We start from the raw sequence: 25,223 nt of genomic DNA on the forward strand, positions 1-25,223 counted from the left end.
GTTGCAAAAACATACCAGACACGACACAGGTTTCAGCTGGTTATGTTCTGCTGTTAGTCATAGTAGCTATTGGATGTAACCTCAGTTGTATGAGTACAGGAACTGCAAGGAAAGGAGGAGGGAATGAGACAGCATCTGGACACAGGTGAGCGATATGACCACATTACCACTGTTTAGAAAAATAACACTTGCCAACAGAAGGAGAAGGAAGCGTACAACTACTCATTAACTAAAGGCTTGTGACAGCTCGAGATGTAAACGGCGTCCTCCTCATCTGAGCTGCACTGTTCATTAGCTCAGTGGGTGCCAGGTCAGCTAGCATTAGATGCACTTGTCCTCTGTGTGTAGTGATACAGCTGGGGGGAGGAGTTTGTTAGAAAGAAAATAGTTCCAACATGAAACTGCACACAACAAAGTCTCTGGATTATCTTGAGTAACTGGGTCTGGAAAGACACATTGGTGTTGTGTTTTTCAAATGTATTTTTTTTTTTTTTTGGCTCTTTGAGCACCAAAAGCCGAGTGTCACCCAGTTCCATTATTAGCAGAGAATCCAGATCCCAAAACTCTGCAACTAACACCAAAACAATCTAGATTGATAAAAAGTACAACAAGTAAGAGGAAAATGTGGATTCCCGATTTGGGGGCCACCTTGGATTTTGTTTGTCTTTTATTCTTTTTTTTTTTTTTTTTCGGCTTCCGCCTTTATTAGATGGGACAGATTATTAAGCATGAAAGAGGGAGAGAGAGAGGGGATGACAGGAACCGAAGGGCTGCAGGTTGGACCTGAGTATGTTTTCTAAACTCCTGTGTTAAAGATTTCAGCAGTGATATTGGTTTAACAGTCTTATGTACTGTTCCATTTTCTGGTTGGCCATGTCGCAGTAAATTCACCTCTTCAGTCAGATCAATGATACATTGCCCTTCAGATGTCAATCCCGCTGTTTGCCCAGCAGCTGAGTTCCCTCCTGGATACATACCGTACACTGTTAGATATCATCAACCTGTGATATTGAGTGCATTTTAGGAGTTATTCAGTGTTAAGGTGATGCAATTCTTTTTTGTGGCTTACTCAACCTCTCTAAGCCTGCCTTGTCTCCTTAGCAGTTTCCAGCAGAATCCCTCAAGAGAAGCTGATTGAACTTGTAGCAGTTGTTGGTTCATGTGTAGGTTTAATGCATTGGTGGAGACAGCATCGTAAGTGTCAGAGATCATGGCAAGAAACATTATATTCACATGCATATCTGCTTTCAGAGCCATGTAAGACAGGGTCAAAACAGCACTTCTTTTTTCATTAGATCTGCTTCAATGTTTGGAAACGATCTCCATAAACAGCCCATTTCCTTTCACACTGTGTATTATAATGCTATAGTTAAAGTTTCACAACTTTAATTACCTGTTTTCCATTGCTGCTCATTTGCTCTACCAGCTGTTTTTTCCAATTCATTAATCAGTATGAAATCCAATCCCAGGGAGTGCAACAGAGATCTTTAAACTGTTAGATTTGGCCCGAGCTGTGCTGACATCAGACCAGTAGCCGCATCATCGGGTACACTCAGGGTCCAACATGATTTGTTAAATACCTTTTAGCAGTCCGCAGCAGAGCCCCTTTTGTGAAACAACACATCTTTCATTTTCCTGATTTCCTCTCAGACTCTGGACTGTTGTGGACACACTACATTGATGGTGTTTTTTTTTGGAGCCTCTGAAAGAGTAGTTAAAAGAAGCATTTCATGACATTTTTCTGCAGTTGAACAGTCGTCTGTCGCTGAGGTTCGACTGCGTTGCGCGGAGAAGGGAGTGAGAGTGAGAGGGAGTACTTTTACAGTACTCCACTGTGCATTTCCATATCTTCCCCTACGCCAAATGAGTCCTTTGTCTGCTCAGAGACCAACGCTAATGAGAGAGTTGCATTGCAGCGTTTTAGAAGCCATTGCTCCTCCATTCATCAGGAGAGATTTGTGCTCAGCCGTCTGTTTTTTTTCTACTCCAGCTGAGCCACCCCCTCTTCTCTGTTCTCTCTCTACTCTCTGATTGATGATAACACGGTTGTTGGCTAAAACCAGTTCTTATTGACCAAACAAAATGTCTCCCAGATTCCTGTGTGCGTGTGCATGCATGCATGCGTTCGTTTGTGCGTGTGTGTGTGTGTGTGTGCGCGCGCGCTCAGGCATGCTTATCTGTGTGTGTTGTTCTTTATCTCTGTGTTCTGTCACTAACTATGAATCTGAGCATCTGTGCATGCCTGTATCAGTGCTTGTGCCTTCATGTGCAAGTGTTGTGTGTGCACAGATGTATCAGTACGTGTGTGTGTGTGTGTGTGTGTGTGTGTGTGTGTGTGTGTGTGTGTACATCTCCACAATGAGATGAAAGGCCGCTGCTCCTGTGAGTCACAGGCTGTTGCCTGCTTCCTAAATGGCCCTGAATAGACCGTCACTCAGCGCAATGAATATGATTGTCTCAGCTTACATTTCACACACACACACACACACACACACACACACACACACACACACACACTCACCTATTACACACTACAAATTACACATATGAATGGTACTTCTACAAATATAGAATGAGAAGATGAAAGGCACAGAGATACATTTACATGTGCATAAACATACTGATATGCATAACTCTAGGACAGGAAAAAGCCAAAAAGAAAGAGAGCTGCACTCCTGTTAAAGCACACAAACCTATCATGAATAATAGCTGTAGGAAAAACACATACATCTGACTGTATATAAATATAGTGCCTCTCTTTGTTGACAATAATAGTGATTAGCTACAGATATTTCTCCATTTTTTTGCTGCGCCAAGCATACAATAGTGGCTTTTGTAAGAGAAATGTAAAAATCCGAGTTGTTTCTTTTCAACACTTAATTTGCATGTGATTTATTCTGTGTGATGTATTCAGGTGCTCCACTACAAGACAAACAACTGTGATGTCTCTTGTCTGTGTTTTTCCCTGATTGTCCACAAGCCCGAAAGGTCTGAGATTACCGCAGAAAACACCTCTGAAATGACTGAAGGTTCCCTCTTTTCTCCGTTTCTTCTGTGTATTTTCTTGCTGTCTTTCATGTTTTTTCACACCCTGCATTCACACTGCAAGCAACAAGACTGATGTGTTGCGCGATTTTGGCCAATAGTGAGTGTGTTATTGTGGTGGTGCTGTAAAGTACTGCCTTGACGGGCTCCTTCTGAGGCCGCAGTTCTGAAAGCAGGGAAAAAACATGCATTTTAACTACTTCAGGAGGAGCTTGAGCTTGATAGAAAGAATTATTGATGTAGTATACAGTACATTAACATTTTTATTTTATTATTATATATTAGTCATTGTATATTAGTCATTATGCACTTTTATTACTACATATCTTAAGGTTATTGTCCAACCACACTGTTGCAATGTTAAGAAAGCAAAAATAACAGATGCAGTGGAGATAAAGAATGCTACAGTGCAAAGCCTGCTGTTAACCCTGCGCCATGATTTGGACTATTGGTTGAACTTTAAAGATAACCTATTATGCTCATTTTAAGGTTGATACTTGTATTATGGTTTTCTACTATAACATGTTTACATATGACACTTTAACACTCCATATCTTATTACTAATCACTCTCTCCATATCCATGGCACTCAGCACAATGCACATTTTATCCTAATAAAGATGTAGATCTCTAAAAACAGTTCTCACATACATTTCTAAAAAAAAAAAAAAGCCTATGACAGCTGGGAACTGTAGTTCTTTTTGCAAATGTTCAAATAAGAGTAAATAGTGTGTTTGTTTGGGTCTGTTTACCGCTGCGGATTAATGCATATTTGGCCCGTTAGTGAGTATTTACAGCAGCAAGATGGTGTACATGGGATCACCCCAAAATAAATACAATGTGAGGATACGGTAATGAAATAACAGGTCACTCAGTGCAATGATCCAGTGCTCACTGATGTGTGTTTGATAGTTTTTGGACAACAATGGAGCTCCATGGGAAAGAGCAGAAAGATATATCAGACTGGATTAAAAGATGATACTTGTTAGTAGGATCAGTTTATTGTTGGTTTTCACTTGTTCTTTGGGTTTTCTCACTATAAGGCAAATATTATATCAGTCTTATTATGTATGTATGTGGAGTGTGTGATTTTAACAGAAACCTGTCAGCCATTATTTTAATCATTTAATCCATAATGTGCCAAAAAATGATAACGAAATGCCGACCACAATTTACCATAACCCAGTAACTAATAGGTCTGACTCTGTCTGTACATTAGTCATAGTCACTTTCCCCAAGGGTTATTAAGCATTATGATGATGAGAGAGGCAGCAAGTCTTTAAGCTGCAACCAAGAAATGTGCAGAATTACTACCTAATAAAAGGCTTAAAATTATTATCCAAATATTCTTGAAATAGTTTTGTTATTTGACATGGAAAAAATAATCATAAATGTTATGCTTCTCTGCCTCTCTTTTTTTCCCTGTATTCGACTTCTCCATTTCATGTAATTTCAACTCATTTCATTGTGTGGGCGCCAAAGTGGAGAAAATGTCAGCATACCAGCCGCATGTTTCTCTCCATCACCGCTCTTCCTTCCCCCTTACATCTTCCCCATCCTTCTTAATTCTCAGCTCCACCGCTCCCAACCAAGCGCTCTCACGTCTCTCATCAACCTTTGTTGGTTATTCAGAGTTTTACTTTCATTTAAATTTGGTGAGAGAACGGGTATCATTAACACAGGGTAATGCCATTTTATATGGGAGTGAGTTGAATTTTGATTTTAATCACTGTCTCTCCCTTTCTCTCTCTCACATACACACACAAATCAGCATGAATGTTAAATGTACGGTAAAGTAAGGAAATTCATTAATTAAATGATGTATTAAAGCAAAAATGTGATAAAAACTAACAGAAATTACAGTTATTATAGTTATGTAATTATATATTAAATAACAGTTCACACATAAAACATTTATCCTAGAATGCATAATCCCAGCAAAACTAAGTAACATCTGCAGACTGGATAGAGAAATAACTGAACAAGCACTTGGAGCTAAACATTTGTAATTCATCCTTACAGATACAGCAAGTCTACATTAGTTCTTGTGTACATTTTCAGTGTTGCCAAAGGAGGAATGTTCTCAGGAGAGAAAACACACATACTAATGTAATCTAAACATTGATGTTGCATATGCACATGTAGCAGAGATGTGGTCCACATGTTGATCTCTGTTTTCTGTATCTCTCGCAGGGTCCCATAGAGAATGATGTTGTGATTCACGTGGCCCTGATCGCAGAGAGCCAGAGGTATTGTGTGTGTGTGTGTGTGTGTGTGTGTGTGTGTGTGTGTGTGTGTGTTTTAATATGTTGCAGTCCAGGTCTTTCAGTGCTGGATGCATTCATTGTTGTGAGCTCATAAAGCTGGAGCTCAGCCTGACCTCTGCCATCATATGTCACTCTTCTTATTGCAGATGTTGGGGGTTTTTTTTGTGTGTGTGTGTTTGTTTGTATGTCGAAAAAGGTCAGTCTGTGAAGCTTGTTAACCTGCAGCTTCAATTACTTCTGCTTGCAAGTCCCCATGAGGACTTGCGCATCATCTTTCCTTACATCAGTTCATTTATTTTTTAAGATTTATAATAGACCCAGTATACATGAGTTTTGTATTTGCAAGAGTGCAAGGACATACATTATTGGCCTTCTATTGACAGAGCTATAGCTCCAAGGACTAACCGACTCATAAACCTGCAGATTTACAAAAAATAAATATATGTATTTAGGTTTAAAGGTCACAAGCTGCCGTAGAATCACAGCCAAGTAGATTTATAACGGGATAATTAGTAAGTAAGTAAGTAAGTAACTAAAGGATTTCTTTTTAACAAATATAAAGTAGGAACGGTTGAAATAAACATTTTTGTGTTTGTAATTTGGGACTTGGTAGGGAAGGGGTGATTAGCTCCGGTGCTTAATATACTATGTCAATGGCTACATGCAAAATTACTAAAATTCTAATCATTATATTGTATTTTTTGCCTGTGTGTTTGTGTAGACTTCAGGTGTTTTTGAACACCTATGGTATTCAGACCCAGACGCCCCAGCAGGTGGAGCCCATCCAGATCTGGCCTCAGAAGGAACTGGTTAAGGTAACAAAGATACACGTCTGTCCCACATTGGTCACCAAGTTTACATGCTGTTTACAGAGTTCAATCCCCCTTATGTACTGCTGTTACGCCGAAATTTCTGTTCTTGCATGGCAGACGGTTCCAAGTGAAATACAGTAGTTTATAGTCATTTTTAAAACAGTGTATTCTTGATTCCAGAAAAAAAGTAGACAAAAGCAGCCTTTTCATTATATGCGAGCCGTTGATTTTGCCTCAGGTGTCGCAGAGCTGTACCAAAATGAGAAACTCCTAGAAGGATTCTACATATTCAGTGACTACATACATGGCGCTCTGCTAATTTAGTGGTGTATTAAAGGGAAACTGTTCCCATTTTCAAAATTCATACATGTTATACCTATGGTATAGACAGTCCAAAGATATTATTAAAAAAAAACAAACAAAAAAAAAACAACTCTCTCCCAAATCCAAGAATGCTAAAACTCAAATGTGTGATGTCATAAGGTATAAAGTCTGGAGCTGACAGTCAATGGTGAAAGGTGTTCTAGATGACACTGAGAGCACCCAGAGGAATGTTCCGAGTATATGGGGACATTTTCTGTTTTCTTCTTTTCTTTTGGTATTAAAAAAAGAAAAACATTGTGTGGGTCCACAAAATCAGTCTCCTATAAAGCAGCTCCAGACTTCATACGTGATGACGTCACAAGTTTAAGACTTAAATCTCTGGTGGAGCGAGAGTAGCTCATGTTCACAAATAGTGATTGAACTTTCCTAAGCATGGAAGCTAAAGCTGAGTTCTTTGCTTAGTTGTTTCTAGTCAATGATCCAAATAGGAGACATGGGAATAAAGAAGTCTAACAATCTTGTATTGCATGATATTGTGCTACTGCAGTTCCATCTGCGAGAAAATATAATATCAGACTGTTATTTTGTCTTAGCATAACAGTGCTCAAATATTAGGCTGTAGAGATACATGATAATTTACTTAGATGAACAACACAAAGGTTAGTTATGCTTTATAGTGTCATTTTTAAAATAGTGTGTTTCACACATGGGAGAAGAAGAATGAGGACAAATTGATGAGTCTGGTAAAGTCACCTCAGGTAAGCTTCCTCAAATCAGATACTGAGCAGGACAACGTCCCCAATATTACTCTCAGATTTGGCAGTTAATAGCATCTGGGACTACTGTTACACAAGCGCTCATGCAGTGGATGTGTCACTATACAGTTCAGCGCTCTTTCTATAACCCAAGGCACACCACTTTAGCATGTGGAGAAATGCCTAGTTATGGTTGCTAGGAAAGGATTAGGCAATCACTTTTTGAGGGAGGGGTTTCACTGTTGCCTCACTGAAACCTCACTGATTGCAGAAATTTTGCAGTGCATGATTACCTGTAGTGCCTTGTTGCTTGATTTGATGGCTTATCTTCAACTGTAAAAAGAAAATTCCCAGTCATTCCTGTTTACCGTGATGGATTGGATTGAAATTATAGGGGAGGAAACTGTGAAACACTATTGATGCCACTCCACCACAACTCCACAAATCAATCCAACAGTCAGCCAGATTACATTTCAGCAGTTAGCTGTCAATATCACAGCAGAACTCGGCCCAGTCAGTCCATCTACTTGTCACTCCAAGATTTCCTGCTCTTAAGATTTTCTTCTTGATTGTCCCATCAATCACAGCAGGGCTGTGGATTGGTTGAAGTGATGGATAAGTCGAACAGCGATTGTTCATGTTGATTGATCAGCATAATGGTGGAGCCATCACTGTGACACTCAGGCAAATTGGAGACATATGGAGTTGAGTGGCTTCCACATTTTATCTCAGAGGGGTACTCAGACAGCAAGAGATGAAATTCCAGTAGGGCAATCCTAGAGGCATGTGGCAGGGTTTAAGGACCCCCCTCAGTGATGATGTGTCTCAAGCATATGAGCGTTACTACTTTTTTGCTCGCTCGGTGGCCATTTTAGTGCGTGGACTCAAAGAAAGCAGCAAGACCAGCGGTATCAGACCATGTGTTGACCGACTAGTGCTGGTGTTTACAATTATATTCTACTTGTACTTAGCTTAGTTTGTCATGCCCATGTGCTTTAACGAAGTCCTTTATTATTCTTGTGCCCAAGAAAACAAAAACAAAACCATTGGGGGGTAGTCCTGAAAGACTACCGCCCAATTGCACTCACTTCTGTCGTGATGAAGTGCTTTGAACAGATGGTTAAGGATTATATCTGGTCCTCACTAACCAGCACACTGGACCCGCTACAGTTTAACTATCATCTCCACCGATTAACGAAAGGTGCCAGAGCACGCAAACCCCAGGTGGTGAGAATGGGTGGTAGAGATGTTCCAATACAATTTTTATCTTCTCAAAAACAATTCTGATACCTGAACTTGAAGATCAACTAATATAGAGTACCTATCCAATGCCATTGCAAAAAAAAATTCTGTATACTACTTACTTACCCATTTATGTGCCAAGAAGCATAGTAAAGAAAAAAAAAGTAGAACTGGAGGCTATTTAACAAAGTTTCTAGACCACAGTCTTAAGAGATATTCTAAAGAGAGTAAATAGAGTACTTTGATGTATACAACATTGCCAACAGCACTCACATCAGTATCAGAACATCCACAGTGGGCCTGGGGAAGGATGATAGTTTCAAGTACCTTGGTGTCCACGTCACAAAGAGCCTGACCTGGGTACTGCATACCAACTCAGTTGTGAGAAAAGCAAGGCAGAGACAGTTTTACCTTGAATGCTTAAAGAAATTCCGGGGAATTTTTAACCCAGCAAGAGTGTCCAGGGAGCATCACAGCCTGATACAGACACAGCACTGAACAGGGCCTCAAGGCCCTACAAAAAGTGCTCTGTTCAGCTGAACATACTATAGGTGCTGCTCTTCCCTACCCAAAGGATGTTTACACCAGTAATAATAAGGCCAGGAGAATCATTTAGTATCCCACCACCCGGATAACTGCTTTTTCAGGTGTGGAAGAAGGAGCTGGTAACACCAGGCCCGGCACTGAGAGGCTCAGGAGGAGCTTATACCTTGAAATCACTAGGATCCTACATGAGTTCGCTGCCTTAGACTTCCCATTCTAACACATATTTACTACAATTCCAGTTCAAAATGTAAATTGTTTTTAATGCTTACATTGAAGCAACTGGTTGCATCACATATTCCTGGAAATGAACCTGCGATTTCATTTGACAGATACATTAATTCATTAAAATTGATTGAAGACTTGAGATATTGAGAATCATTTATTTGGAATTACTTCATTCATTACCTTAACAACTGTGAACAACAAAGTCCTGCAAAACTTGGAGATCAAAATAAGCAGATAAGTTGCTGGAACTTCCAAAGACAATATTTATGAGCTGCAAGCTACAGTTGGATGGTTCAGAGAATCAACTAATGTCAGGTCTTTGCGAATACTTAATGGTGTTTCAATGGGCCTAATATGTGTCAGTCAATACACATATATACAGTACACAATCAATACTTACTTAACGATATAGATTTTAATCAACAAACATTACCTACCTTACTTAATTAAATTTTTTTTTTTTGGTGCTTATCAAATACTTCAGCTTCAACCCTTTATTCACTTTACCTTGATGGCTGTCTTATGTAAACTACACTGATCATGGTAACCACAAAGTGTCTGCTGCAGTGCAATAATTACAAATCTTTCTTTTTATGAGAGAAAGAACAAAGGTAATTTTTTTTTATCTCAGTAGTAATACCACTCTTACAAGTCAGACTTGAAAGTTTCATGACAGCCCAGTTGCATCAGTAAACTGAAATTCACTATCAAAAAAGGTTTCATAAAAATCCCTGTTGACATATTCATTATAACTCAACCTTCTGAACTAAAGGGATGAGATTCGATAGAATTTCATCAAATCTGAATCCACCAGTAATTCTGCTCGTCAAATCTAAATCCATTAAAATCCCTGATTGAATTTATTAAGATTTAACTTCAAGTAACAGAAGTCACAGGTAACTTGATATATAAGATCTAAAACTCAAAGACTGGATGCAAGAACCGCCAATTATGATGTCTGGTTACTTATTATTAACAATGGAGATACTCTGTCAGTAAGTTACAGTCTATTGAACATTTTATCAGCAACAAGTTCAGCACTAGCTGCTATTTCCACCCTGTCCACTCTGCTCCTTTCATCTACAGCAGATTACACCATTTGTACTGTCATATCTGTGACACCACCCACCACCTCCCTTCCAACTTCTGTTTCACTCCCATCCCATCTGTCACTCAAACCCTGGTCGCTCCTCTAGATACTGTCCCTCATCTGCATGTGTGTTGTTTGAAGTCTACTATCTCCCCATCTTCTGTCTCCACTCTCTCTGTCATAGCCGTCACTCAAACCCTGGTCTCCTCCCAAGCCTCTGTCCCTCATCTGTCATGTTTGTTATGTAGCGTCTATTCTCCACGCCACCTTCTATATACAAACAATTTCTCTTCTCCTGTCATCTACCCGGGTACTGTTCTTTCCTCCAGGCCTTTCCACCTCTTGTCCCTCTCCTGCTATATCCGTCACATCCACTTTTTCTAACCTCCATTCTCCCCTCCAGGCCTTACATCCTGCCCCGCCCCCATTATGTCCGTTACACCAAAACAACTCTCCCCTCTAGGTCTATCATCTGCCTTTGAACTGTCATACCTGTTACTTTTCCCTTCTCTCCCCTCTGCCTCTCTCTGCTGCGTGGTGCTCAGCCTCTCAGATGGATATGCAATTGTGAGTCAGAGTGGGAGCTGCGCTGAATATTAAATCCCAAGCCCAGACAGACGTTTCTTCCTCGACAGAATCTGTTTATCTCGGAGTCACCACCATCTCCAGTGCTGCGGGCTGCATTTGCTCACCTCACCTCGTCCCTCGCAGCTGTTTGATTGTGTTGACAACAACTGTCTGACGATGGGAAAGTGGCAATTACATTTTGCAATGTGTTATTCCCACCCGTACACCCTAAAGCTTATCCCCTTGCAAATCACGGCTTTGCCCAAAATAGCCTTCCTTTGAGCTTTTTCTCTCCCACTTTCATATCTGACAGTTAATGCAGAGGTCTTTGTGGACGACTTTTTGTTTGATGAAGACTTTCACACATGTTGCAAATTAGTAACAGCTGAAGTCAAGTTCTGAGGAGACACTCTGGTCTTACAGGTCTTGAAGGGGAAATTATTTTTTCACCTGGATGTCTTCATATTTTTTAAGGGACTTCCTGGGGACAACTTTTTCTGTTTTAGTAAGACTTATAGGGCCCTATTGAAACGCTTTATAGCACATAGTATTAAATGCATCAAGGGCATGTTCAACTCCACCTTTGCCACTTAAATGGTGTATAATCTGGTTGCAAAGCAAGGTGCAAAGGGCTAAGGGGCTGTATTTAGTGCCTCATAGTTGGGTTTTGGGTGTAACATGAATTCAAAGTTTCAGTGTCATCAAGTGTCATCTGCCAGTCCCTTAAAAAGCTAGGTACACCTGCATCTAGTGCTTCCATTTACATGACAGATTTGTCAAATTGGAGAAACGAGCACTTTTTTGCTGGCAGTAATAAAGAGCATTAAGAGCAGTAACGTCACTGCAGGAAACATTGTGGGACATTAAAGTAGCAAAACTAAAAACTGTAGTTATAAACTTAACTGAAGAAATTGAACTAAACTTTTAAATCCTGAAGTAATCAATGGAGTCATGCTGCTCCTTGTGCATTAATGTGCACAGTGTCTTTCTTTATGTGGAGTTGGACAGCGTTTCTGCTGCAGCTCTGCTCTGCTCTGCTCTGCTCTGCTTTCTTCTGTGTTCACATTTTAGAGAATGTAATTAATATTTTGCTCATTAATAATGTTTCATTTCACTTTTATTTCACACACGTGTAAGTGTATCAAGCAGAGTGTGCGCACGTTATGAACTTGCCGCTGTAGGTGCATCTTACTGTCTGAGTAACGCACTCTTTAAACAGCAGGAAAATACTGTACCATTCTGACTTTAGACCAGGTTTTTGTTGGTCTGTCGCTTTCTGCTGCCCTAAAATAGCAATGTGCCAACAATGCGCTTAATCAAACCTTATTTTAAGACCTATACACTTATAGGCACACAAATGGACACAGGTACAAATGCTACTTACACAGCTGGTACAAATGCTACTTACACAGCTGGTACATATGCTACTTACACAGCAAGGGTGCTGGCCTTGGAAATGATAGCTGTGGTGGTCTAAAACTAGCAACTGTTGTTGATGTAAGATAAGACCCAAAGTGTTTGAAATTCATCTCTGTTAAACTGAAGTTATTTGTAAACAGCAGTACATTGTCCCTATCCCGTTCTTGCATTTCCAAAATTCATCCAGCAGAGGTGGTGGTTAAAGTATCATGACCAACATTACTGGTCGATGTAATTATTTCTCCCATTCATACTAGCTGTGAAAAGATCCTTTCCTTATGTGAGTACAAAGATTGGTGTCAAAATCAGCGGACCAGAATAAAGTTTAACAGATGCTAAAATGTTGGTCAAATCAGGTGGGTATCTCTCAAAGTAAAAGCCTTTTTAGTACCCATTAGCTACTCTTGAAGTTAAGTTTGCATTTTTACACTGGAGGATGACAATAGTTTTAAACCTATTTCTTATGTAGAAGCCACTCTAGTGAAGGATAACTTTCCTGGAAGGGCAATAAAAGCAACCAACAACACTTTCAGTATATATGAGGATAGGACTATTGTTTGGACAGAAGCCTTGAAAAATGCATCCCTTTAAATACCTTTCATGGCTTAATCGAGTAGTCAAAGAAACCATTTCAGAGCTAGAGGGTTAAATCCCAGACTCAGTACGCTCATACAATATCATTTTGAGCTGTGTGGCAAGCTGCTGAACCCCCACCTGCACGCTAAGTCCCTCTGCATGACAGCATCTCCTGTATAAGTAAATCTCTTATGCACATTTTGTGACACCAGCGGCTCCATTTTCACTATTTGGGGCACCAACCTAGCAGCGATACAAATGTGCAGGAACCTACTCCTGTGTGAGCTCTTATCAAATTGAGGATTGTCCTTACAGTGCATTAAAAAGTTTTGCTGACTTTCGCAGTAAATTGTTGTAAGTTCTCACACACAGTGTAGCTGCTGCAGATGTGTAAAATTTCAGCTTTTGGAAACAGCCTTTTATTATCTCTCCCACCTGTCAGGCTTTCTGTTTGTGCTGCGGTCAGTGGAAATGTGAGGGAATGAAAGGATGCTTTGATAGGCTGCCTGCGTCTTGTCCTTCTTCATTGGTATTCTGCACGCAGGAAGTGTTGGGTGCAGAGGTTCCTCCAACCTCCTGTGGCTTTTCTCCTCCAGGTCTCATCCTTGCCTGTTCAGGCATGATTTGCAATGCCACTTAATCCTCAATTAGCATTTCTCTTTCTTTTAAAGACTGTACTTTTTCCTCCTTTTAGTGTAATTTCTTGTAATTGGTCCAAGTGTTGCCTTCCCCTGTTGTGTTCAGCTCAGCCTTCCTCAAAACAGTCGAGGAAGTTCACTGGAGGAGCAGAGCACCACCTTTTGGTTGGTGCCATGAAGTGCAGCTGGTTTGGCAGAGAAGAATGCGGCACAGAGGGGCTTGATAGGCAGATTTCCTGCAGTGCCGCTTGGGTGTGTGGGTGTATTGATGCTGTTTCATGATAGCACAGATTGGGAGGTATTTAAATTTAGAATTTATAGGGTGGCACAAAGGGAATAAGTACTCTGGTTTCACACTCAGCCAGACACATCAGAAAGTAATTCACACAAGAGTGCAAAAGACTTCAGCTCACACACACAGATATAAACGGTAACTTACGGTGAGTGTGTCATACTGCTGCAATCGGAGCAAGCAGAGCCGAGAAATCAATGTCCATCTTCTCTTTGCATCTTTGAATCAGTGCATTTGACAGCAGGCGACACAGCAGTAAGAAGCTTTTATCTCAAGCACCAAAGAAATGCTCAAGAAACTGATACACTGGAGCTCCTGTATTCTCCTCGCTGCTATCTCTAAATGCGTTTCATTAAATGGCTGACAGAGAAGGTGGTGACCTTTTCTTCTGCTTTGTTTTGACGAACCAGGGGGCCCTTTGATGAAACAACTGCATAATTATACAGCAGCACCTGTGAAAACAGTCAAGGGTTTCTATTTATCTGTCTTGCTCTTTGTATCTGGGTAATTGTGCGCCGGTATAAATATTGCCACTTTTAGTGCTAAAGACTTCAAGTAAAACAATGTTGTTGATAAGAGCTTTTGTATGGGTTTGAGCTGAATCAGCCCTGAAAATAAAAATCAAACCTGTGGGGAAATTATACTTTTTCTAGCTTGACTGACACCATAGAGTTTTGGTCCGCTAATTAAGTGTGAAACTTGACCTCAGCTACTCTGAGCCCATCTTTCCCGTCCAAACCCTGTTGGAGTTGAGCATTACCTTCTCACCTTGCGTCTGCTGGTGTTAACATTTTTCAGCCCATAAAGTTGCTTTGACTTGACTTAAGACTGAGACCGAGTCTTGAGACATGACTTCTGACTTGATTAAACTTAAAGTCCTTCTGCTGTAGAGCTGAAGGGGATGGAATTATGCAGCATTGGCCAGGTAGAAACGACCTACTCCCATGTTCAAAATAAAGTACCTCTTCCCACGTCAAAACTACAGCAGTCCTAATGGTGAAAGTAGGACTGCAGCATTTTATTGAGTGGGGAGTGTGGTGCTGTACCCAAGGCAAAGCATAAAATCAATTTGAGTAGTGTTCGATATCTAAAATGGGTAATTTCACCGATTTGGTTTAATTTGTCTGGACACAAGGTCATATAGTGTAGGGCGATCCAGAGCAAGAAAAACACCCTGTCGAAGTGGTACTCCAGTGATTTATTGTTGCATTACATTTCCATAAAGTTGGCTGACTCACAAGAGATTTAAGCAACAGAGACAAATGTACTCACTTTTACTCCATAGCATGGGTCAAGCTCCAAAAATGCTGGTTGCTACATTTCCCATAATGCAACCAAAATATTCTCTTCTTTAGTCCCTCCAACACCATGCCCTTAGTTTGAAACACAGGCTCACTCTTATTAATGTGTAGTCTTTGAGCCCTATCCAAGATGACGTCAATGACAGGGTTTCCCACACATTCATTTATTTGTATTTGTCCACCACAAATAAAACATCTGCCGCCACGTATTGATTTTGTAATTTTGGAGCTTGACTGTCATTAGAAGTGCTTATTACCATTCAGTTATTTGGACTCTCACAGCACAGATGGAGCAGCAGAATGCCACACACAGTGAACTTGAAACATAACCTTTAATTGTGTTGGGTCTTACAGTTTGCATTCATTTGCCTCTGCAGCAGCTCCTCCTCTCATCCATTAATACAATCTGATCAGCTGTGATCAGATAAACCGATCAGTTATCCACCCTGCAAGTCAAACTCTACAAACTGCTATTGTGGAAAAAAAGATCTCTGTGGGAAACAGTGGATGACATCATGTGGGTTATTTCCTCAGACTTAACTCACAGAGGACATTATGCAACTGTTTTCATAGACTGAGTAATACTCTCCATGACTGGACAGGCTTTTGTTTGTAATTTTATTTTTCTTTAAAGGGGTATTTCACCAAAAAAATCAAAAATACACAATAAGAATCATGCAATACATCTTACCTGTAGTGCTATTTTTCCATAAATCATGACCCATTTACTCAAGACAATCCAACGACCTAACGACCTTGTTGTGAGCATTTTAATGTTAGAGCTGTTCTTTGTACTGAAATACACCTGCCAACCATATCACCGTGGAGAAGGAAACATGCACTTAGCACCGCTCTGCTAGCTGACGTCAAGACTCTGCCGAGGAGTCACAGTCACGAGCCTCTCATCCATGAGCATGCTTCCCTCTGCGCTGTTATTCGGTTGTCGGTTGTTGTGCGGGAGAAAGAAATAGTTCCAACATGAAACTGCTCACAACACGGTCTGTGGATTATCCTGAGTAACAGTTCATGTTGTCTGAAAACGCACACCAAAACAATCTAGAATGATAAAAGCACTACAGGTGAGAGGAAAAATACGTTTTCGTCAAATTTAATTTTGAGGTGAACTGCATCTTTAACGAAAATGAGACTAAGAGTGACCATAGCAGGAAATATAAGGAATTCTTTATTTGGTTTGGGGAAGTTTACGCTCCAGCTCAACTCATTACCATGGATTGTGGCACATAAGTCATGGGTTAGTCCTCAAACCCAAAAAACTTTTCCTCTTGTAGAATTATATTATTTGAAAATACAGACAATGAAGCATAAATCTGATCCTCATACTGCTTGAGCAAGCATTAGTTTATATGGTATATAGTTTTTATAGTAAGCGAACAGTTTTACTCATGATACTGTGCTATAATACTAGACGTAGCTTCACCCTGCAATACAAGAATAATTCTTTATTCCTTTCTCTTTCATGTCAGCTGGTGATGGAATTTTCAATCAACTCATGGAGCTGGCGTTAATTAAAGATGCTTTTCCAGAGAGAGAGAGAGCTGCTTTTGTTTACCTGTGTGTGAAATTGAAGACCCATTGTTTAGAAATTGTAAAATTTGAGGGGTAAATCTGCCACCATAATCACTATAAACTGCAAAGGTGCCATGATAGAGTGAAAAGCACCACGAGTAACAGTCAAAAAGGTGCATAGGACTGAAGTATCGGTTAACAACAGATCATTTTTAAGATGGATTTGGCTTTTTTTGCCTGTATTTGATAGTGTAGCGAAAGATACAGCAAAGGGTTGTGGGTCGATGTTGCCACTGTTAAGGTCTCAGCCTACATGGGGTGCACACTTTACTTCAGAATCTACCGTTGTGCCCCAGTTTCCAACATGCTAAGTGGCTCACATGGGGACTATCAAACAGCTTGCTGTCATTTATTTATTCTAATAAGGGCTCAGCTAGGTCTCAGTGTCTCTTCTTATGGGCCTCTGCATCTCTGCACAACAGTGTTATCAGCTCCGGTGCCCCTGGGTGTGCTTGGGTCCACTAAGCACACTGCTGATGGCAGCACAGGGACCTTTCATTATCGCCACGTCTCATAACTTTACACAGAGCTAATATCAGTAGGTGGTTCTGCCATATGGTGGTAATTTCAGCTTATGAGTTGCAGCAACAGAAATGTCTCAGTGGGACAGACAGATGATGTACTTTTGTTACAATATGGTTTGGCACTGTACGGCACAACATTTCCAGTCAAATATGTTATTTTTAATGTCAGCTGGAGATGTTTTTTAAAAAGGCTCGCGGTACAATCATGTGAATGTTATTTTTGCTGAAAAGGTATTTGCTCATGTCTGTATATGAATGTGTGCGTGTCTTCCTGCAGGCCTACCGTTTCCTTGCCGTCAATAAGAAGCTGGGGTTGAGTGGGCGCCCAGAGAGGCCAGTTGGCTGCATTGGGACCTGCAAGGTAAACAGATTTGCAAACACACCTACACACTTGAACAAACCCACACACGCACACACATATTTGCACTACATGTTGCACCGCTGCAGAGGTCATGGGTGACCACTAAACACACCTCCCCCATGTCAGTGTGCGTACATTTCCCAGAGCTCCAAGGAGTCAACTACAGCTCACAAAACTGAACAGAAAATATTCAGTTCCAAGAGTTTTGCTCTTCATCAGACATCCAGTATGCATCAGTGAATGCTGAATAGATTTTGCTTATTCTCTGGACTTATTGCATTTTAATATGCTAAGCTGCTGTCAGGCAGTCTGTGCGTGTGTCCGTGTGTGTGCATATTATGTGGCTGTGGCAGTGTGTGGCTTCACAGTTTGTGTGTGTGTGTGTGTGTGTATGTGTGTGTGTGTGTGCTAATGTCTCTTGTGGATGTTGTTTGCAGTTTCTCCTAAATGAAGGTCACCAGAAGTTGAGCCATAGCAGCTTTCTCAAACAAAGACTTTGCCAAACAAATGAATCATGGCTCCCAACGCATTGCTAAGACAATATTATAATGGAACATTTATGGCGAAGATGGCAGACTGCCAGAGGGCGTTATCATCATCAGTGTGTCTATATATGTGTGCGTGTGTGTGTGTGCACCCCGTGACAATTTGTATGTGTGGAAGGGAGCTTTGTACCAGTCCTATACTGTATGTGTGTTATCAGTGTGCGGTTGTGTAGCCTCTGTGTGTCCCCTCTATCTTAGGATTGATGGCTTGTTTTACACGCCGCCCAGAATAATGTATACGTGGCTACTTGTGAGCCATCCGTCTTCTAATGCAATAGTGTGTGTGTGTTCGTCTCCTTCCAGATTTATCGCATCCTGGGGAAGACGGTGGTGTGCTACCCAATAGTGTTTGATCTAAGTGACTTTTACTTGTCCCAAGATGTTATGCTGCTGATTGATGACATTAAGGTAAGTCAGGCCACACTTATGGAGTCATTGCCACCACTCTATAGCAAACCACTTATTATGTACTCGAAGAACTGAAATATATCAGAGGTATATTCAGTTTGCTGGTCTAAAGAGATGCAGCCTAACATTTGTAAAAAAAGACAAAGAGTCAGCTCATTTGTTCTGACTGCATATGTCCTTACAGGAAGGGCACATACTAAAGTCATAGCCTATACCAGAAATCTAAGCTCTTAATCAGCAGCTTCTTAACTGAATAACACCACATACTGTACTGTAAATAATAGTTTTCCCTCTTCTTGCAGCTTATTTGAAAAGGAAAATGTCCTATTTTCCCTGCATTTATGATAACTACATCATGTGTACCTTCAGTGCATACATTTAAAAGTAACAGGACAGGTGGTTGGACAGAAATGGAAAGTTTCTGTGAGTCCTGGCCCAATTCAAGAACTAGATTTATTGATTGATTATTGAGTTTGTTTGTATCTCTGTTTATTTTGTCACTGATAGAGTACCCCAGAGTCCTAAAGCATTTCAGCACCTCCAGTTCCCTCATCTCAAAGTCAATGGTTCTTTGAATTGGTTTTTGGTTAGAAGGCTGAAAATACGGTCTGTGGTTAACAAAAGCTGGAGGGACTTTAACAGTTGCTCTACAAGAAAAAATATTATGCTAGTAAATATCCCATTTGTGATTTTTTTTTGTACAGGCAGTTGTTAATAAGTGGCTAAATGAGACTACAGAACATCATCACTGCGAGCTGTTCAAAGCATGGCTTTACAGACTCATAGTGGTGGTGGCGTGACCCCGGTGTAGTTCATTTATAGCCTTTCGCTTTTTATCACTGGTGATTGCATTAAGGTTTCAAAAATCTTGAAAGTGGTCTTCATTTGTGAGGATTATCTTGCTTTACATAAGGTGTAAGCATCATAGACTTTTCTTTACCACATATCTTATGTTCTGCAGTGATCCAAAATCCAATAAAAAAATTCCATAGGCTTTTTTGAGGAGGGAACAAGGACAAAGCTAACTTCTGCGTCAGCCTACATGAAAACATCATCCGTAGAGCACTCTATAGATATATTGCAAAAGTGGAACAGCTTCTGAACCTTTTGAAGTTATAAAGTCAAGTCAGTTTACTAATATAGTACAGTTGTACAACAACCAGCTGTTGACCAAAGAGCTTCACTGAAACTGACAAATGACAATGAGACAAAGAAATACACAAAGTGATATATCTAAAACACATAGAAAGCCAGAGAAAACAAGCAGGGTTCAAAACTTCAAAACCTGAATAATATGGCACAGATGTTTAGATTTTGTTAGCAGACGTGCAGTCACAGTTTGCACCAGATGAAAGCATGACAGTGTGTTGAAATAATCCAGGCAAAAAGAAATAAAATCTTGGGTTATTGTCTCAAAATCTCTAAAAGACAACATGTGCCTGATTTGCCTCAAACCTAAAGATGGTGTAAAGATGACTTAACAATTTGTTCATTAAATGAAAGATTGAGTCAAATAAAAGTCCGCGATTTTTAGTGTAGGTTTAACATAACCAGAGACTCCTTCTATAGCTCACAAATGTCATTTTTTGCAACATCTGTAGATCCAGAAATTCAAATTTCCGTTTTACTCTTGTCAAGTTTTTAAAAGTGATTAGCCATCCAATGCTTGCTATCATTTAGGCAGTCAAGCAGGCTTTTCAGCGCATCAAGGCCACCAGGTCTGAAAGGGACATACAACAGCGTGTCATCAGCATAACCATTGATACAACTCTCCATGCTTTTTCATAATGTGGCTTGAGGGTAACATGTACAGAGAAAATTAAATGCAACTAATCAATTGTCCTTGTGTTGCACCATACAAGAGGTGTCCGGGCTTAAAGACAACAACACACTACAGGAAACTGAATAGTTATGATGAGCAAGCCAGAGCCTTTACACTATGTTGGCTCAGATTACCTATGAACTATATACAGCGTGATTATTATTGTATGGAGAACTGACATTACTGCAGCAAAAGTAAAAAATAATAACTATGGAGGGAAAAATGGAAACAAAACACAGAATTGAAATTCTAAGTAAAATAAGTAAAATAGTGGATGTTTAATGTTACCACTGACTGTGAAACCAATCAAGGATAACTGCAGTATTTGTATTCAAAATATAACACCATTAAATTTAGTGTAGTTCATAATTTGAACATAAATTAATCTCCACAGTCCAAAACTTTGATCACTTTGACAGTTAGGGAGGTTGAACTTGGCACTGATTCAGTTTCTGCTCAGGAACACTGGAAGCTGAAATCTTTAAAGCGGCACCACCCATGCCAGTCTGAGACGTCGCCTGTGTTTGTCTGTGTGTGCAGAACGCCCTGCAGTTCATCAAACAGTGCTGGAAGATGCAGGGACGTCCTCTCTTCCTGGTTCTCATCCGCGAGGATAACATCAAGTAATATACACACTCTATAATAGCTCTTTTATCTTTTCTTTCTGTCTTCTTGTCCTCTGATAGCTTTTTCAAAACATTCTTCCTTCTCCTATCTCCTCATACATCAACCTCTATCTCTCTGTTTCTGTCTGATTTTGGCTCAAGCTCGCAGCAAAATGTCTTGACTTCATTTTTTAAAAATCCAACATTTCTCTCTCCTTCGCTCTCGACCGCTCATCTCTCCTGTGTGTACTGTTTATCTTTATAGCAGCAAGGTGCAACTGTATTTGCCTGCTGATCAGGTGATAATGTTTTATCATTTATATCACTATAGCCTGGCTGGTGGGCTGATTACAGCAGTATTGACTATTATCTAAAAAGCCATATGTTAAATGTGTTACAAATGCTTAAACAGCCACACTGCAGCATCTGGCATGAGTCAATGGGCTCTCAAAGAAGCAACTCAATAGTCATTAGTTTGCTATTGATCGGGATGATGACCTGTATAGAAGGCGACAGCAGATGGAATAAAGCAGCGAGGGTCTGGGTGAAATGTGCCAGTTTATTGAGAAAAATTTGATTTCATACTGTTGATAAGGATAATAAATGTGATCTATGTGAAATATAATAGTTACCACAAAATGTTTAAACTCAGAGGGGGAGAGATTTGCTCTACTGTGCACTGTAGGAAAAGAAAAACAGAGTCATTCTGCTGCTCTCTGTCTCACCAGGGGAAGCCGCTTCAATCCAGTCCTGGACATGCTGGCCTCGTTCAAGAAAGGCAACATCGGAGGGGTCAAAGTTCATGTTGACAGACTTCAGGTTTGTGGATCCAGTTCAAATAGACCTGTTATGTTTTTTCAATGATTCTATATTTTAGTCATTTTTAACCATTCTTTATTCTAGGGAGGCAAATTTCAAGGACTTTTAATGAATTATTGATAGATACATAGATCCTTTATTGTCACTGTATCTTACTACATAACAAAATTTAGTTTATGAGCATCTGCCAAACTTAGCAGCTTTAAATTTATTATCCGCTGTAGGTCCCTCCTGTCCTCTGCAGTGCATACTGTATACTGTACAACGGGATGCCAGGATACTCTCATGTCATGTCTCATGTTAACAATCAATAGTTAATACTAAAGTTTTAAAGTGTAAAGATAGTTAATACTTAATATTAGAGTGGCCCATAATCTCTACAAAAATAAGAAAAAGGTATATGAACAGTAGCTGTGAGCAACCACTCTGTGTGGAGTTTGCATGTTCTGCTGGATTGAATTAGAAGAACAAAATAATTCCTTGATTGGGCTCTCTTTTACATTTATTCATCCATTGGCTAGACAAGTTAAAAAACAGTATATTTAGTAAAAAGTGGACATGAATAAGATGAACATCATGAAATCCATCATAAAAGGACTGTAGCCATAACTGTTACCAAGTAAACATGAAATAGGTTACACTGATCTTTCCACAAGATATTTTAGCTTGACTGATGTTATTTAAGATGGTAAGCATACCTTAGCTGCATGTTCGGGGTGAGTCAAGAAGATAGTTCACTTTAGTTGTTGCCCAACAGCTGAAAACACCTGCTCAGGATTAAATATTGTGATCTCCACTAAATCCACTGAGTAAATCTTTAAAAAAAAATTCACAAGTACTTTTCTTTTAAATTTTACAAGATATATATTTGGCTATCAGAATTAGTCCCAGGCAGTGCTTTCTGCTTATGTGTCCATCATATTTTATGTATATTTCATATCCATAGCCTGTATTTTTTCTTGCGTGATGAAAAAGCAGTTGGTCATACATATTAATGTGAGGATTAGTGGTGTTCGGTCTTTTGCCGCAGTTTTAATTAATACAAGTGGACCACTGATACAAAGTTAGCACTAATGTTTCTACACTTTTGTTTTTTTGCATATCTTGAAGGGTGTTAATAAAGACGGCTGTCGGGGGTAAAATATTCCACCTGCTCCCCTGTGTTGGCTCAGTTACAACGGATATTAATGTCGTCTCTGAAGTAAACAATGTCTTGATATTGCAGATGTTTCAATAAATTGTGCAGGGCTTCAGCTCTTTCCTCTGGAAAGAAAAAGTTTCCTAGCCCTTAATCTAAGGTCCCTCCTCATATGAATAGTGCCAGTGTTTATCTGTGTTTTGACCTTGGTCTGTCAGATTCATTTTAGAAGGCAAACTGTTTTGGTGAGACTGGAAAAGGTGAAACTGAATTAAGCTCAGACAATTTTTTAAAAAAGGAGATGGAAACCACTGGGGTTAGGCTTTTGTAGCTTTTAAGGAATACATTGTAATGACCTTTGGTCACAACGACAAATTAAATGATAAGCTATTAGATTAGAGGTTTATCCTTTCAAGACTTTAAAGAAACCTTAATCCATTTCCATTACTGGGTGATAGCATATTTGTGGGATAGGGGCATGAATGAAATCTATGCATCACAGACACTGTAATATTAGTCTACAGTTCATTCAGAGGTATTACTAAGAAGGGTTCAGACAGGTCTAGGTGCAAGGTGGGAAAATGGGTAACTACATGCAAACCACAAACACATGAAAGAAGAACTGACTGTTAATCATGTTGAGCAGTGACTTTGTTGTAGCTCCTTTCAGCTTAATCAGTTCTCTCTCCAAGCCAGTTGAAGGGCTTAAAAACATAACATCAAATTTCTTTAAATCTGCTATGATCAATATTTTGACATAAACAATGGATTACACAAATTCCTGCAACCACAGAGAGTTATCACTGGACCATCCATCGTATTTCTAATAGCAGTAAGCAGTTACTTCCAGCAAAAAGCTCAAGAAAGCCACTGTACAGTGACCTACTCAGCCCCAAAAGGCAGCAAGACAAAGTTAGCTGGTGAGCACAGTAGAGGGTTTAACAGCTAAACAGCCAAATATTTCCCTCAGGAGTTAGTGGAGGCCAAAAATAAAATTAAAAGGAGAGTGAATATTAAACCAACATTTCTCAGGTGGATACAAACAAGACTCTGAATGAATGCTAATATTTCTCTGTATCTGTTAGATGAGCAAATAAGAAAATGTTTACTGGCAAGGTGCTCCCTGTTGGTATTCCCAATGGAACTTTGTTTCAGAAAAAATGTGTTTGGTCATCAACAGCGAGACAAATTGTTTTTTTATCTTGTTGAATTGTATTACATAATAACACATAAATGTACTAGATATATGTTGTTTGTCAATTGAAAAGATAATTGTTGCAGAAAGAAGAACGTTTTGTGTAAAGTTGCTCATTAAACTCTCATCTCTCACACCAGCTAACTAGCTTGGTAATTATGGTATGGAAATGGTATTAGCTTTGCCCCATGTACAAATGTCACACTATCTAACCTGATGTAATTTATCTAGTGACTTTTGGTCTTTTTATCAGCTGGGAAGCAAAAAAATGAGCAAGATCTATTTCCTGTGTGAATACATCCCAGTACGAAACACACAGACTTTGTAGCTTCAGTGAGAGAGAAAGCTATAATATCACTTACATAATCTTTCTAATTACATTTTTTCACTTTTAAATTGAGAAACATCATATGTGTGTTTCACTGCACAATTCAAATGGGATAAAAAAACTGAAAGAAAGAAGAAAAAAATTGTCATCCGCCATTAACTATCATACATATTTTTTTCCAAAATAAGGTCCCATGGTGGTCCACTGAAGAGGTGATTCTCGCTACATCTCAATGCCATATGCTTGTCTTCACTGCCTTTCAGTGGTCAGATTCAATAGCCCATTTGATTCATTGTTGCATTGTTCTCACGCCCTTTATTTTGCTAGATGCCTTGTTCATATCATATCTGAAATTTAAGTCGTTGGAAAGGTCAAAGCAGCATTCATGAATTTACAATTGGCCATAAACAGTTCACTGCAGATAATTCCTTGCTTTTATAGCATATTATTTTGGTTTAAGGTGCAATGTTTCGAACACAAGCAAAAAAATATCAAAAGGCCAAGTTGGAACTAGATTTTTTTTTCAAATTGGTAACTTTAACCAACTGCTTTGTCAAACTTATGACAGGTTTTCCAACCCTAACTTCTCTCCCTCTCTGTCTGTGCTGTTCAACAGAGACTTACTCATGTGAACCTTTTTTTTCTCTCTCAAGTTCTTCCTTCCCCTCGCCTATTTGCTATTCACTTCACAGCTTACTCCTCCAGCTTTGAAACGCTTCTCCTCTTCATCACCTCATTGTTATGGGAACCAGGATTGCTCCTCTCCTGCACCTCTTATTTTTGTTTTGGATT

At 39.7% G+C, this 25,223-nt stretch overlaps 1 protein-coding gene across 3 annotated transcripts in view; it reads left to right on the top strand.

The window, feature by feature from the left end:
• Nucleotides 1–25,223, top strand: part of phkb (phosphorylase kinase, beta) — a 146,833-nt gene that overhangs the window by 102,636 nt on the left and 18,974 nt on the right. For all 3 annotated transcript variants that reach the window (XM_042484300.2, XM_042484291.2, XM_042484283.2), the window contains 6 exons: nt 5,239–5,294; nt 6,034–6,127; nt 17,488–17,571; nt 18,420–18,524; nt 20,887–20,969; nt 21,680–21,770. In XM_042484300.2, coding sequence (XP_042340234.2) covers nt 5,239–5,294; nt 6,034–6,127; nt 17,488–17,571; nt 18,420–18,524; nt 20,887–20,969; nt 21,680–21,770 — 513 coding nt within the window. The remainder of the gene's footprint in view (nt 1–5,238; nt 5,295–6,033; nt 6,128–17,487; nt 17,572–18,419; nt 18,525–20,886; nt 20,970–21,679; nt 21,771–25,223) is intronic.

The sequence above is a fragment of the Plectropomus leopardus genome, chromosome 1, assembly GCF_026936395.1.
Source record: "Plectropomus leopardus strain MGB_pleo_1.0 chromosome 1, ASM2693639v1, whole genome shotgun sequence".
Classification (NCBI taxonomy): domain Eukaryota; kingdom Metazoa; phylum Chordata; class Actinopteri; order Perciformes; family Serranidae; genus Plectropomus; species Plectropomus leopardus.